The sequence below is a fragment of the Callithrix jacchus genome, chromosome 5, assembly GCF_049354715.1.
Source record: "Callithrix jacchus isolate 240 chromosome 5, calJac240_pri, whole genome shotgun sequence".
Classification (NCBI taxonomy): domain Eukaryota; kingdom Metazoa; phylum Chordata; class Mammalia; order Primates; family Cebidae; genus Callithrix; species Callithrix jacchus.
In genome coordinates, this window is record NC_133506.1 from 136,004,472 (window position 1) to 136,017,932 (window position 13,461).

At 52.1% G+C, this 13,461-nt stretch overlaps 1 protein-coding gene across 6 annotated transcripts in view; it reads left to right on the top strand.

Annotated features, from left to right (window-relative positions):
• RNF213 (ring finger protein 213) overlaps positions 1 to 13,461 on the top strand; it is a 116,060-nt gene that overhangs the window by 2,460 nt on the left and 100,139 nt on the right. For 3 of the 6 annotated variants that reach the window (XM_035301997.3, XM_035301995.3, XM_054256576.2), the window contains exons 3-4: positions 7,365 to 7,528; positions 12,676 to 12,822. In XM_035301997.3, coding sequence (XP_035157888.3) covers positions 7,365 to 7,528; positions 12,676 to 12,822 — 311 coding nt within the window. The remainder of the gene's footprint in view (positions 1 to 7,364; positions 7,529 to 12,675; positions 12,823 to 13,461) is intronic. The other 3 variants (XM_078374863.1, XM_035301996.3, XM_078374862.1) reach the window with 1 other exon arrangement.

A 13,461-nucleotide genomic window follows, 5' to 3' on the forward strand; every position in this document is an offset into this window, starting at 1 on the left:
GCAGCCAGGTGGGGCTGAGGTCCTCTGTGGCAAGGGGCGCTCAAGAAGTTTTGTCGGGCTTCTGCTAGAGGTTTCCTCCCCTTTTGTGAAATTTCAGTTTCATTTCCTAGAGAGAACTCAAGAGTTCTTCCTCCCTTTGGGAACGATAAGTGTTTTAGGCTGAGCTGAGGGCTTCATAGTGGGTCTCAGAGGCTGCTGCAGAGGAGCAGAGTTCGCGGCTTTGCAGGGATGAGAGCTCTGCCAGGGGTTAGTTTGTGAGGGGCCGTGAGGGCCATGAGGGGCCCTGGGACCTGCCCAGGCATCTCCCTGGCTCAGGAGGCCGGTGGAGAGACAGGAGGAGGGCATTGTAGGGCAGGCCCATCTTGGGTCCTTCCTCAATTTTGTTGGCTTCTGGGGCCTCAGACTGGTTACCCTCCTCAGGGGTTTTAAACACCAACCCTATAACTAGCAGCCCCCAAGACCTTCAGCCTTTCTGTGTCCAAAGCCCAGCCCCACCTCGACTGATGAGGGCACCTTGTTCTTCCAGCTGCTTTTGCCCGACCCTCCACACCTGGGCCCTCTCCTTCCTCCATGCAATGCAGACGCCCCTGCTGGTCTCATCACCTCCACACATAAGTCCTCCTGTTTATGCTCAGCCAGCAAATGATCAAACCACAGACCCCCTTCCCAGGCCCCCCCCCCCGCCCGGTTTAACTCAGGACAAGCAGGAGCCTTTACGGTGGCCCACCCCATTCCTCCTGCTCCCTCTCCTGTCCCAGAGCCCACTGCCTCCTGGCTCTTCCTGGACACATTAGGTGTACTTTGACCACAGGGCCTTTGCACCACCCTTCCCCAGGGGGTGGCCTGGCTCCCTCCCTCCCCTCTTTCACTCTTTGCCCAGCTGCTTGCTGTGGGGCCTCTCCAATGTTGCCTTTCAAGTTTAGGGGTCGGGGTGTGAGCCCCAGTCCTTCCATGTTCTTTTTTTTTTTTGAGAGGGAGTTTTGGCTTTTTTTTTGAGGTGTAGTTTCACTTTTTTTGCCCAGGCTGGAGCGCAATGGCGCAATCTTGGCTCACCACAACCTCCACCTCCCAGATTCAAGGCATTCTCCTGCCTCAGCCTCCCAAGTAGCTGGGATTACAGGCACGTGCCACCATGCCTGGCTAATTTTTGTATTTTTTGTACAGACAGGGTTTCACCATGATTGGTCAGGCTGGTCTGGAACTCCTGACCTCGTGATCTGCCTGCCTTGGCCTCCCAAAGTTCTGGGATTATAGGCATGAGCCACTGCGCCCGGCCGAGTTTTTGGCTTTTGTTGCCCAGGCTGAGGTGCAATGGCACAGTCGTGGCTCACCACAACCTCTGCCTCACCACAATGTCTGCCTCCTGGGTTGAAGCGATTTTCCTGCCTCAGCCTCCAAGTAACTGGGATTACAGATGTGCGTCACCATGCCCAGCTTGTTGTAGTTTTAGTAGAGATGGGGTTTTGCCACATTGGCCAGGCTGATCTCAAACTCCTGACCTCAGGTGATCTACCTGCTTTGGCCTCCCAAAGTGCTGAGATTATAGGCATGTTGCCCCACCCAGCCTAAGGGCTCTACTTCTATTAATAAAAGTGCAGAGAGCACTGGTATTTTGCAGCATGAACTGTTTATAGAAGCATGGAAAGCAAATGCACTCGAGACTCCCAATTCACCACTTGTAAGAGGCCAGGAATTTGATGTCTCTGTGTGTGATGCTTTTGAACATGTATCGAAAACCAAAAAATAGAATGATGCTGTTTCATTGCTCCCAGCATCACTGAGAAAGTGGGGAAAAGAATGAACTCAGGAATTCAGTGTCTGTGCTGCAGCTCCACATAAATGATCTGAGAGTTTCTTGGTGTGCCCTGGGTCGGACTCTTCTCTTCTGTAGCCACAGGGTTGAAATTGTAGACAATGGAGCACTAGCTCTCATGCGATTGGCTGAGTTACAACAAAGGCTGAGCTCTCAGCATGCTGGGTGTCTTCTTTGAAGGTGGGGGCACCTGGGTCAGATGCCGTGGTTCACACCTATAACCCCAGCATTTTTGGAGGCTTAGGTCGGAGCATCGCTTGAGCCCAGGAGTTTGAGACCAGCCTGGACAATGTAGAAAGACTCCATCTCTATGTAAAAAGGAAAAAAAAGTGAGGACATGAGGTGACAAAGGATGGGATCATTCAAGTTGGGATAGGGACATGGGAAGACGCTGGCCAGGCTGGAGACAGTGGGTTCCCGAATGACAGAACGTTGGGTCAGGTTGAGTTTATGAGTGTGGGCCACTAGCAGAGATTGTGCATTTGGTGCTGCAGCTGGTGGCGGTAGGAAGGGCTCTGACCCTTTGTTTGGTTGGCTGAAACATGGATCAAAAGGTGGTGACCTTGCTAGGCGTGGTGGCTCATGCCTGTAATCCCAGCACTTTGGGAGGCCGAGGTGGATAGATCACTTGAGTCCAGGAGTTCAAGACTAGCGTAGGCAACATGGTGAAGCCCTATCTCCACAAAATAAAAATAAGAAAAAAACACAAGCGTTAGTCGGAGCAGGAGGATCACTTGAGCCTGTGAAGTTGAGACTGCAGTAAGCCATGATTGTCCCACTACACTCCAGCCTGGGTGACAGAGTGAGACCCTGTCTCAAAAAAAGGAAAGAAAAACAAAGCTTTATAGTGGTCTCTAAGTGCTCAAGTGGAAAGAAGAGCCTCATGCCTCTCACTTTATTTTTTTTCAATTTTATTTCATCGTTTTGAGACAGACTCTTGCCCTGTCATCCAGGGTCACTGTGCCATCTAAGCTCACTGCAACCTCCACCTCCCGGGTCGAGCAATGTTCCTGCCTCAGCCTCCCAAGTAGCTGGGATTGCAGGCATGCTGCACCACCCTCAGTTAATTTGGAGGTTGCAGTGAGCCGAGATCATGCCGCTGCACTTCAGCCTGGCAACAGAGCAAGACTTCGTCTTAAAAAAAAAAAAAAAGTGCTACACCAGCGAACACAAATGATTAGAGTGAAAGAGCCTTATTGCTGACATGGAGAGAGTGTGAGAGGTCTGGAGAGATCAAACCAGCCACAGCATTCCCTTAAGCCACAGCTGAATCCACAGCAAAGCCCTAACTCCAATTCTGTGCAGGCTGACAGAGTTGAGGAAGCTGCAGAGAAGAGTTTGAAGCTAGCAGAGATTGGTTCCTGAGGTTTTAGGAAAGCGGTCATCCCCGTAACATGAAGTGCAAGGTGAAGCCACGAGTGCTGGTGCAGAACTGCAGTAAGTTCTCCACAAGATCTGGCTGAGGTCACTGATGGAGGTCTTTCTTTTCTTTTCTCTTCTTCTTTTTGAGATGGAGTCTTGCTCTTTTGCCCAGGCTGGAGTGCAGTGGTGCGATCGCAGCTCACTGCAACCTCTGCTTCCCAGGGTCAAGCGATTCGCCTGCCTCAGCCTCCCGAGTAGCTGGGACTACAGGCACTTGCCACCATGCCCAGCTAATTTTTTTTGTATTTTTAGTAGAGACGGTTTCACCATGTTGGCCAGGATGGTCTTGATCTCCTGACCTCATGATCCACCTGCCTCCACCTCCCAAAGTGCTGGGATTACAGGTGTGAGCCACCACGCCTGGCAAACAGCAGATTTTCAATGCAGATGAAGCAGCATAGTATTGGATGATGATGGCATCTAGAACTTTCATAGCTAGAGAGAAGAAGTCAGTGCCTGACTTCAGAGCTTTAAAGGACAGGCTGACTCTCTTGGTAGGGGCTAATGGAACTGATGACTTAAAGTTGAGAGGCCATTTACCATTTAGAACATTCTAGGGCTCTTAAGAATGATGCCAATTCTGGCAGGGTGTGGTGACTGTGAATGACCTTGGCACATTAAGATCAGGGGTATTGGCCGGGCGCAGTGGCTCATGCCTGTAATCTCAACACTTTTGGAGGCCGAGGTGGGCAAATCACCTGAGGTCAGGAGTTCAAGACTGCCACTGCACACCAGACAAGGTGACAGAGTGAGACTCTGTCTTAAGAAAAAAAAAAGGCTGGGCGCAGTGACTCATGCCTGTAATCCCAGCACTTTGCATGGCCAAGGCAGGTGGATCATGAGGTTAAGAGTTCAAGACCAGCTTGGCCAATATGGTGAAAGCCTGTCTCTGCTAGAAATACAAAAATTAGCCAGTCATGGTGGCAAGCACCTGTAATCCCTGCTACTTGGGAGGCTGAGGCAAGGAATTGCATGAACCTGGCAGGTGGAGGTTACAGTGAGCAGAGATCGGGTCACTGCACTCCAGCCTGGGTGACAGAGCAAGACTCTGTCTGAAAAAAAAAAATTATGTCAAATCTACTCTGCCTATGCTCTTGACATGGAACAGCAAAGCCTGGTGATAGCGCGTGTTTAGAGCGTGGTTCACTGAATATTGTTATGTTCTTTTAAAAATTAACACATAATAATTGTACATATTTATGGGATATGTAGTGATGTTTTGATACATGTAATGTACAGTGATCAGGGTTATTAGCATATCTGTCTCTGGAACAGTGATCATTTGTGTTAGGAACCTTCAGTACCCTCTTTCTAGCTATTTGAAATAATGTCATACATTATTGCTAACCGTAGACATCTGCAGGGCTGTAGAGCACTAGAATGCATTCCTCGCATCCAGCTGGAGTTTTCTATCCTTCAACAAATGTCTCCCTGTCCCCACAACTGTCCCCTGCCCTTCCCAGCCTCTAGTGTACTCTGTTCTGCTTTTTGCTTCTATGAGATCAACTTTTTTTCAGCTTCCGAATGAGTGAGAACATGCAGGGTTGAACTTTCTGTTCCTGGCTTATTTCACTTAACATAATGATCTCCAGTTCCACCCCTATTGTTGTGAATGATGGGATTTCTCTTCCTTTCTTCTTCTTCTTTTTTTTTTTGACACAGGGTCTTGCTCTGTCTCCCAGACTGGAGTGCAGTGGCTGGTCCTCAGCACACCACAACCTCTGCCTCCTGGGTTTAAGCGATTCTGCTGCCTCAGCTTCCCAAATAGCTGGGACTATGCGACCACGCCCAGCTAATTTTTGTATTTTTTAGTAGAGACAGGGTTGCTCCATGTTGGCCAGGCTGGTCTTGAACTCCTGACCCCACGTATCTGCCTGCCTCTGCCTCCCAAAGCGCTGCGGTTATAGGCGTCAGCCATTGCACGTGGCTGATTTTCATTCTTTTTAAGGGATGAATAGTATTCCATTATGTATATGTACCACATTTTCTTCGCCATCCGTTGTTGGATAGTCAAGTGGATTCCATATAGTGAACATATGGAAGGAGTGCACACATCCTTTTGATATACTGATTTTCTTTTCTTTGTATAAATGCCCAGTATGGAGATTGCTGGATCATATGGTAGTTCTAGTTGTAGTTTTTTTTTTGAGATGGAATCTTACTCTGTCACCCAGGCTAGAGTGTGGTGGCATGATCTCGGCCCACTGCAACCTCTGCCTCCTGGGTTCAAGTGTTTCTCCCGCCTCAGCCTCCCGAGTAGCTGGGACTACAGGTGTGCACCACTGTGCTCAGCTAATTTTTGTATTTTTTAGTAGAGACGACGTTTCACCATGTTGGCCAGGCTGGTCTTGAACTCCTGACCTCATGATCTGTCCCCCTTGGCCTCCCAAAGTGCTGGGATTACAGGCGTGAGCCACCATGCCCGGCCCTTTTTTTTTTTTTGAGATGGAGTCTAGCTCTGTCCCCCAGGCTAGAGTGCAGTGGTACGATCTTGGCTCACTGCAACCTCTGCCTCCTGGGGTGAAGCAGTTCTCCTGCCTCAGCCTCCCCAGTAGCTGGGACTACAGATGCCTGCCCCCACCCCAGGTCCCCGCCTGAGTTCTCCTCACATTCTCTCTGGCGTTCAGAATGATCGATCTTTTCTTTTTTTTGAGACTGAGTCTCACTCTGTCGCCAGGCTGGAGTGGAGTGGCCCAATCTTGGCTCACTGCAACCTCCACCTCCCAGGTTCAAGTGATTCTCCTGCCTCAGCCTCCCCAGTAGCTGGGATTACAGGTGTGTGCCACCACACCTGTTCTGACTTTCTGGCTGTGATGTTTCATATGTGTGTATGTATGTAGATGTTTAGAGTATTTGTTAGCAATTTTGAGTCCAGCTAACGAACTTCATTAATTCTTGAGCTCTTGGATGCACCAACGCTGGGCACTCAAAGGGAAAAGGGCTGTGTGGTCCCTCCCTCCAGGTCTCAGAGAAGGGGAGGGCAGTGACGAAACTGGGTGATAGAAATGGGTGTGGGGAGGAAGTGCCCAGAGCAGGGCTGCAGCTGGGGCAGGCCTGGGGCCTTAGAGAAGGGTCTGTTCAGAAATGCAGACTTGGCCTGGCACCATCTGGAGTGTGTGTCAGGGAGTGGTGGGGTCATCAAGACCCAGGATTGAAAACAGGATCTCCTTGAGGGGCATGTTAGTCCATTTCTGTTGCCGTGAAAGAACACCTGAGCCTGGGTAATTGAAAAAGAAAAAAGGTTTATTTAGCTCCCAGTTCTGGATATGAAGAAGTTCCAGGGCCTGGGCCTGGCTTCTGGTGCAGGCGTTTGTGCCATGTCACAACATGGCATGGTAGGCTGATGGGGATGCTGACAGCCGCGAGAGACGAAGCCTGAGGGCGCCCTGGCTTCATAACAAGCCACTCTGGTGGATGCTGATCCATTCCCGGGAGAGTGATCCAGGCTCTCGAGAGTGAGACCCCACCACCGAGAACAGTACTGGGCCATTCGTGAGGGATTTGCCCTCGTGACCCACAGCCCCCTGCACCGGCCCTGCCTCCCAGCACTGGCATGTTGGGGATCAGACGCAACACGAGTTTTGGTGGAGATGGACAAAGCATGTTCGCACCGCAGCTGAGGCTGGAGTGAGGTCAGGGCTGGCAGAGCGGGTGCTCGGTGCGGTCTGTGTGGGCTGTGTGGTCTGTGTGGCAGCTCTGCGTGGGTGAGCATCTTACTGCCAGGACAATGGAAGCTGTGGGAGACCCCTGGGCCGCCACTGGGAGATCGCCCTCCCTGGGGAAGACAGGAGGAAGTTGGTGGTAGGGGAGGAAAGCATAACAGGCTGTTTTAGAGGTGCTCGAGGTACGGTGATATCCCAGTACAGCGCCAGGTGAATACACTGATCTGGACTTGAGGAGGGAGGGGCTGGGTGCTTGGACCAGGTGGTCTCTCTCTGATTCACCCTTGTGCTAAGGCTGGGGTCCCTGGCTCACTCCTACCCACCTGGAGCAGAACCCCTACCCTGCTCAGGTCAGCAGGCCCAATGCAGGACCTCGGAGGCAGAGCAGCGGGGGATGCCGGGTTTTCCTCCCTAACACTCCCATGCTTCTCTCTGAGATTTGATCCTTCCTTCGTCTGCCGTTACAGATTCTGAGAACAATAACTCCACAGTGGTGTCGGCCCCGGAGGGAGAGATGGAGTGTGGGCAGGAGCTGAAGGAGGAAGGGAGCCCGTGCTTGTCCCTGGGCTCAGAGGGTTGGCAAGAAAACCCAGAAGAGCCCTGTTCTGATGCCTCCTGGACTGTCCAAAGAGTGAGTGCATTGCCCCTGGCTCCCCCGCTCCCTGCTGCTCACTCTGCCCAGGATAATCTCACTGCACAGCTGCCCAGCTGGCCCTGATAATGCCACCATGTCTCAGCCCATTGAACCTGCCCACAGGGCTGCAGCAGAGCCGCCCTTCTGCACCTGATTTGGCTCTGGCAGGAGTCTGTGGGTTCCATACCTCCTGGGGCCTCCGACTTCCTTTTTCTTTTTTTTTTTTTGAGACAGATATGAGACAGAGTTTCACTTTTGTTGCCCAGGCTGGAGTACAATGGCTCGATCTCGGCTCATGGCAGCCTCCACCTTCCAGGTTCAAGCAATTCTCCTGCCTCAGCCTCCCAAGTAGCTGGGACTATAGGCATGCACCACCATACCCAACTAATTTTTTGTATTTAGTAGAGACAGGGTTTCACCATGTTGGCCAGGCTGGTCTTGAACTCCTGTCCTCAGGTGATCTACCTGCCTCGGCCTCCCAGAGTGCTGGGATCACAGGCATCAGCCACTTTGCCCGGCCTTTGCCTCCTTTTTCTTTCTACCAGATCCAATATGCATGTGCCTCCCAGAAGTTGCGGCTGGGGGTGGGGCCTGAGCTGCTGCTGTGTGTGTCACATGCTTCCGTGGGTCTCTGCATTGAGGGTCCAGGCTCTGAGGTGCCTTGCAGTTTCAGGGCAGGGACCTGAGTTTCTGCCATGTGCATGTCTTGTGCTTCTGTAGGTCCCTGCATTGAGGGTGCATGCCCAGAGGGGCTTTGAAGCTTTGGGTGCAGGGTGGGTGCTCTGGAAATGTGCTGGCTGGCAGGTTGCCCTTTTTAGAACGGTGTGGCCGGGACATCTTTTGCCTCCCTATGGCCTCCAACAGCCCCTTAGGTGTGTTAGACACCAAGAGAATGCCTTCTCGGGAAGAGTCCCAGTTGGAGTGCTAGGGGAGGCTCTCGAAGGGAGTGTCCTGGATATGTTGAAGGAGAATGGTTGGAAGAGAAGGGCTCCCGGCTCTAGCTTAGCCTGGGAAGATGCAGAGGGCCCTGCCTAGCTCCCGGGTTTCTTGGTGAACGCTGAGAAGGGGAAGCTGTCTTTCTGTGTCTGCCCTGGGGCTGGTTTTCTGTCTGTTGTTCCTGGCAGGTGGCACTCCATGATTGGGCTGTGGTGGGAAGTGATGCAGCTGCAGTGCTGTGCTCTGTGGGATGTGTGAGTGGGGTGTGTATGTGTGTGTTGGGGTGTGAGTGTGTTGGGCTGTGTGAGTGAGGTGTATGTGTTTGTGTTGGGGTGTGTGAATGGGGTATATGTGTGTGTTGGGGTGTGTGAGTGGGCTGTATGTGTGTGTGTTGGGGTGTGTGAGTGCGGTGTATATGTGTGTTGGGGTGTGTGAATGGGGTATATGTGTGTGTTGGGGTGTGTGAGTGGGCTGTATGTGTGTGTGTTGGGGTGTGTGAGTGAGGTGTATATGTGTGTTGGGGTGTGTGAGTGGGGTATATGTGTGTGTATGTTGGGGTGAGTGGGGTGTATGTGTGTGTGTTGGGGTGTGTGAGTGGGGTGTGTGTGTTGGGGTGTGATTGGGGTGTATTATGTGTTGGTGTGAGTGGGGTGTATATGTGTTGGGGTGTGAGTGGGGTATATGTGTGTGTTGGGGTGTGTGTATTGGGCTGTGTGAGTGGGGTGTGTGAGTGGGTGTATTGTGTGTTGGCGTGTGTGAGTGGGGTGTATGTGTGTGTGTTGGGGTGTGTGTATGTTGGAGTATGTGAGTGGAGTGTATTTGTGTGTGTCGGGGTATGAGTGGGGTGTATGTGTGTGTCGGGGTGTGTGAGTGGGGTGTATTTGTGTGTGTTGGGGTGTGTGAGTGGGGTGTATATGTGTTTGTTGGGGGGTGTGTATATGTGTTGCGGTGTGTGAGTGGGCTATGTGTGTGTGTTGGGGTGTGTGTGTGTGTTGGGGTATGTGGGTGGGGTGTATGTGTGTGTTGGGGTGTGTGTGCTTGTGTCATTCCCTTAGAGACGTACCTCTTCCAGAGCAACCAAGGCCATCCCAAGCCTGGACTACATGGGATGCTGGAAGTTTGGGTAACCCTCCTGCTTTTTTTTTTTTTGGCGATGGAGTCTGGCTTTGTTGCTTAGGCTGGAGTGCAATGGCTTGATCTCAGCTGACTGCAACCTCCGCCTCCCGGGTTCAAGCGATTCTTCTGCCTCAATCTCCCGACTGACTGGGACTACAGGCACACGCCACCATGCCCAGCTAATTTTTGTATCTTTAGTAGAGACAGGGTTTCACCATGCTGGCCAGGCTGGTCTTAAACTCCTGAGACCACCCACCTTGGCTCCCAAAGTGCTGGGATTACAAGCCTGAGCCACCGTGTCCGGCCGGGTAACCCCTTTTTTATACCTAACTTGGAACTCCGTCAGGGTGGAAACGGGGTGATGAAAAGTTGCCATCGGGGGCAAACAATAAACCTGTCCAAAGACAGAAGAAAAGCTAAAGCTTGAGTTACTTGGCAGAATAAAATTTTGAGGAAGTTCCCATGAATATAATGGGGAATGTAGAAAGCCACACAAACACTCAAGCAGGCTGCGGGCTCAGAGAATGGCTAAGAAGACCTCGGGGCAGTGGGCAGGGAAGGCTGAGTGTCGGAGGAGGACCCCAACTCAGGCTCAGTCTACAAGGACTGAGAGGGGATTTTTTTTCTTTTTTCTTTTCTGTGTTTTGGCGTTAGATGTTTAAGGAAATCACTGTCAAACCAGTAACTGGCAACCAGCTAAAGGAACAGACTTTATCAGTTATTTATTTTTAATTAATTAATTACTTTGTTTTGTTTTGTTTTGAGTTTTGCTCTTGTTGCCCAGGCTGGAGTACAATAGCACAATCTCTGCTCACTGTGACCTCTGCCTCCCAGGTTCAAGCGATTCTCCTGCCTCAGCCTTCTGAGTAGCTGGGATTATAGGCACTCGCCACCATGCCCAGCTAATTTTGTATTTTTAGTAGAGACAGGGTTTCTCCATGTTGGTCAGGCTGGTCTTGAACTCCTGACCTCAAGCCATCCTCCCACCTTGGCCTCCCAAAGAGCTGGGATCACAGACATGAGCTACCATGCCTGGCCTATTTTTTATTTATTTTTTTAATATTTTAAAATGTGTTGTTAGTGGAAATCTGTTTGAATTTGTAACATGTAGAGGTGACACTGAAGATGTGAAAAGAATGAAAACATTTTCCTGGGAATCTTGAACAAGGGAATAAAAAACACAAACAAGAGAACAGCGAAAGAGGCTGGGCGCGGTGGCTCACCGGGTGAGGAAAACAGTGTGGCTGCTTGTCCAAAAGTTAAACATAAAATTATCCTATGAGCCAGGGATTCCACTTACAGATAGATGCCCAAGAGAAATGAAAACAAATACTTGAGCATGAATGTATATAGCAGCGTTATTCACAACAGGCAAACGATGGAAGCAGCCCAAATGTCCGTCAGTGGATGAACAGCTAAACAAAGCCTGGTACACACATACGGTGGGGTAGTATTCAGCCATAAAAAAGAATATAATATGCGTCTGTGCTGCAGCACGGACAAGCCTCAGAAACATGCTAAATGAAAGACACCAGATACAAGAGGACATGTGTGATTCCCCTGATATGAAATATCCACCACAGACTCACCCGTGGAGACAGGACACAAATCAGCGGTTGGCTGGGAGGAGTGGGGAATAGGGAGCCGTTGCTGCGGGATTTCTTTCTGGGGTGAAGAAAATGGGAACTAGAGCCAGGTGCGGTGGCTGACACCTGTAATCCCAAAACTTTGGGAGGATGAGACAGGTGGATCACTTGTGTTCAGGAGTTTGAGACCAGCCTGGCCAACATGGGGAAACCCTGTGTCTACTAAAAATACAAAAATTAGCCCGGTGTGGTGGCGCACACCTGTAATCCCAGCTACTCAGGAGGCTGAGGCAGGGGAGTCGCTTGAACCCAGGAGGCAGAGGTTGCAGTGAGCCTAGATCGCGCCACTGCACTCCAGCCTGGGCAACAGAGTAAGACTCTGTCTCAAAAAAAAAAAAAAGCCTAATTGTACACATATCCACACATGAGAGAAATTCAGAATGAATGTAAAGTGAATGCTGATGGGGTGTCTGGTGACTGGCTTACCGGGGCTGATGAGGTGACTCTGGTGACTAACTTACAGGGGTTTTTGTGTGTGTCCCCAATCCCATGGCAAGCCTTTTGAATTCTCAAGCTGAGAGCAGTGTCCGCGTTCCAGAGGACGGTTCTCTAAGCGTAGAATGCCACATTCTAATCATGACGAGGAAGGTGCCGGGAGCCAAGGCGGGTGGCCCCAGCAGCCGAGACGGTGAGCAAGCTGCCTGGCCAGCCTCGCCCTGCAGCTGAGTCAGGTGGTTGGGCCTCACCTGCAGTCATGGGTGGGTGGAGAGGACACACAGAGAGGGGCCCACGCCGGCCCCTGGCACAGCTGTCCTCTGCGTGGCCTCTCCTTTGGTGTCTGCTGGATGCTGACTAACTGGGTGCCCTTTGCAGGCTCTTCCCCTCGAGAGGCTCTGGGCTTGGCTGCTGGGCTGTGGTTCCCGATGAGGGAAAAGGAGACTCCGCTGGAGCAGGGCTGTTTGGGTTGGAGGCATGGACGGGACGCAGGCTTTGGTGGAGCTTCCCTTGCTTAGCTACCTGCTGCGTCTGACTGTGAGGTCTCCTGGCGGTGCCTGGTGGGGAAGGGAGGTGCTGGATGAGCATGCCCACTGCTCTGGGGGCTCAGGAGGCCTGGCCCGGCTGGACCTGGGGTACCGGCACCTGCCTGTTCTCTCCACGTGGGTCTCTGCAGTGCGTCTGTGCTCTGAGTACAAGCCCAGTCATTCGGGTGGAGGCCCAGGGGCTCTGGGAGCCTGGCAGGGTGCCGTCTCTGGCGTGGGCAGTTCTTCTCTTACGTGGATTTGCCCTGCCTGTCTGCAGGAGCTGCTTCTTGGTCTCCCCACGCCCTCCTGCCCGTGGGCCCTGAAGGCAGAGGGTGCTGGGGAGCTGGTCAGTGCCCACCGTGGGTGTCCCTGCCTGGGCCTTTCGGAGAGGAGGTGGCTCCTGAGGTGGGGTCAGTGTGAGTCTGCTGAAGCTGTGTGTGGGGTGCACATCCCTGCCCTGTCTGAAGGGGTCGTGTTTCAACAGGGAGCTGCATCAGAGGTTTTGGTAGATGCTACTGTAGACCTCATGTCCGATGAGTGGGAAGCTGCTAATGCCATGCTCAGCAAGAGAAGGAAGCAGGACGCAGCCCTGTGTGAGGCCGCCAGCGTGCCTTCTGCAGACTGTCAGCAGGTAGCCCAAGTCGACAGTTGGACAGAATGCTCCCCACCACCCCCTGCATCCCAGCAGAGCCACCTGGCACTTCCAGCCCTCGAGTCTCGGTCAGCCAAGGAAGGCTGCCCAGGAAGGGCGCTCTCGGGTCAACCTTGGGCTGTGACAGAGCAGCGCCGATTCAGGCTTGGTACTTATGACTCGGAGGACGTTCTGCTAGTGGTGAATTTCAGTTTGATTGTGCTTGCCCTCACTTGCCTTCTTACACGGTGCAGCTGTTCCCCTGGACACCTGGAGAAGCCTAACCTGGCTGCGCTCACTTGGATAAAGCCCCACGAGGCTCACTTCAGAGAGCCCAGGGGAGTCCAGGCAGGTGGGGGCCGGACCTGACCTCTGCCTGAACACGAGGTCTTGCATGGCGCCCCCGCAAAGGGGTGTAGTGGAAGCCCTGCTCAGTCAGTTTAGTCTCTGGTTTCTGGAAGTTGAAATCCTTTTTTCTTTTTTTAGATGGAGTCTCGCGCTGTTGCCCAGGCTAGAGTGCACTGGCGCAATCTCAACTCACTGCAACCTCCGCCTCCTGGGTTCAAGCGACTCTTCCTGAGTTGCTGGGACTATAGGTGCCTCCCACCATGCCCAGCTAATTTTTTTTTTTTTTTGTAT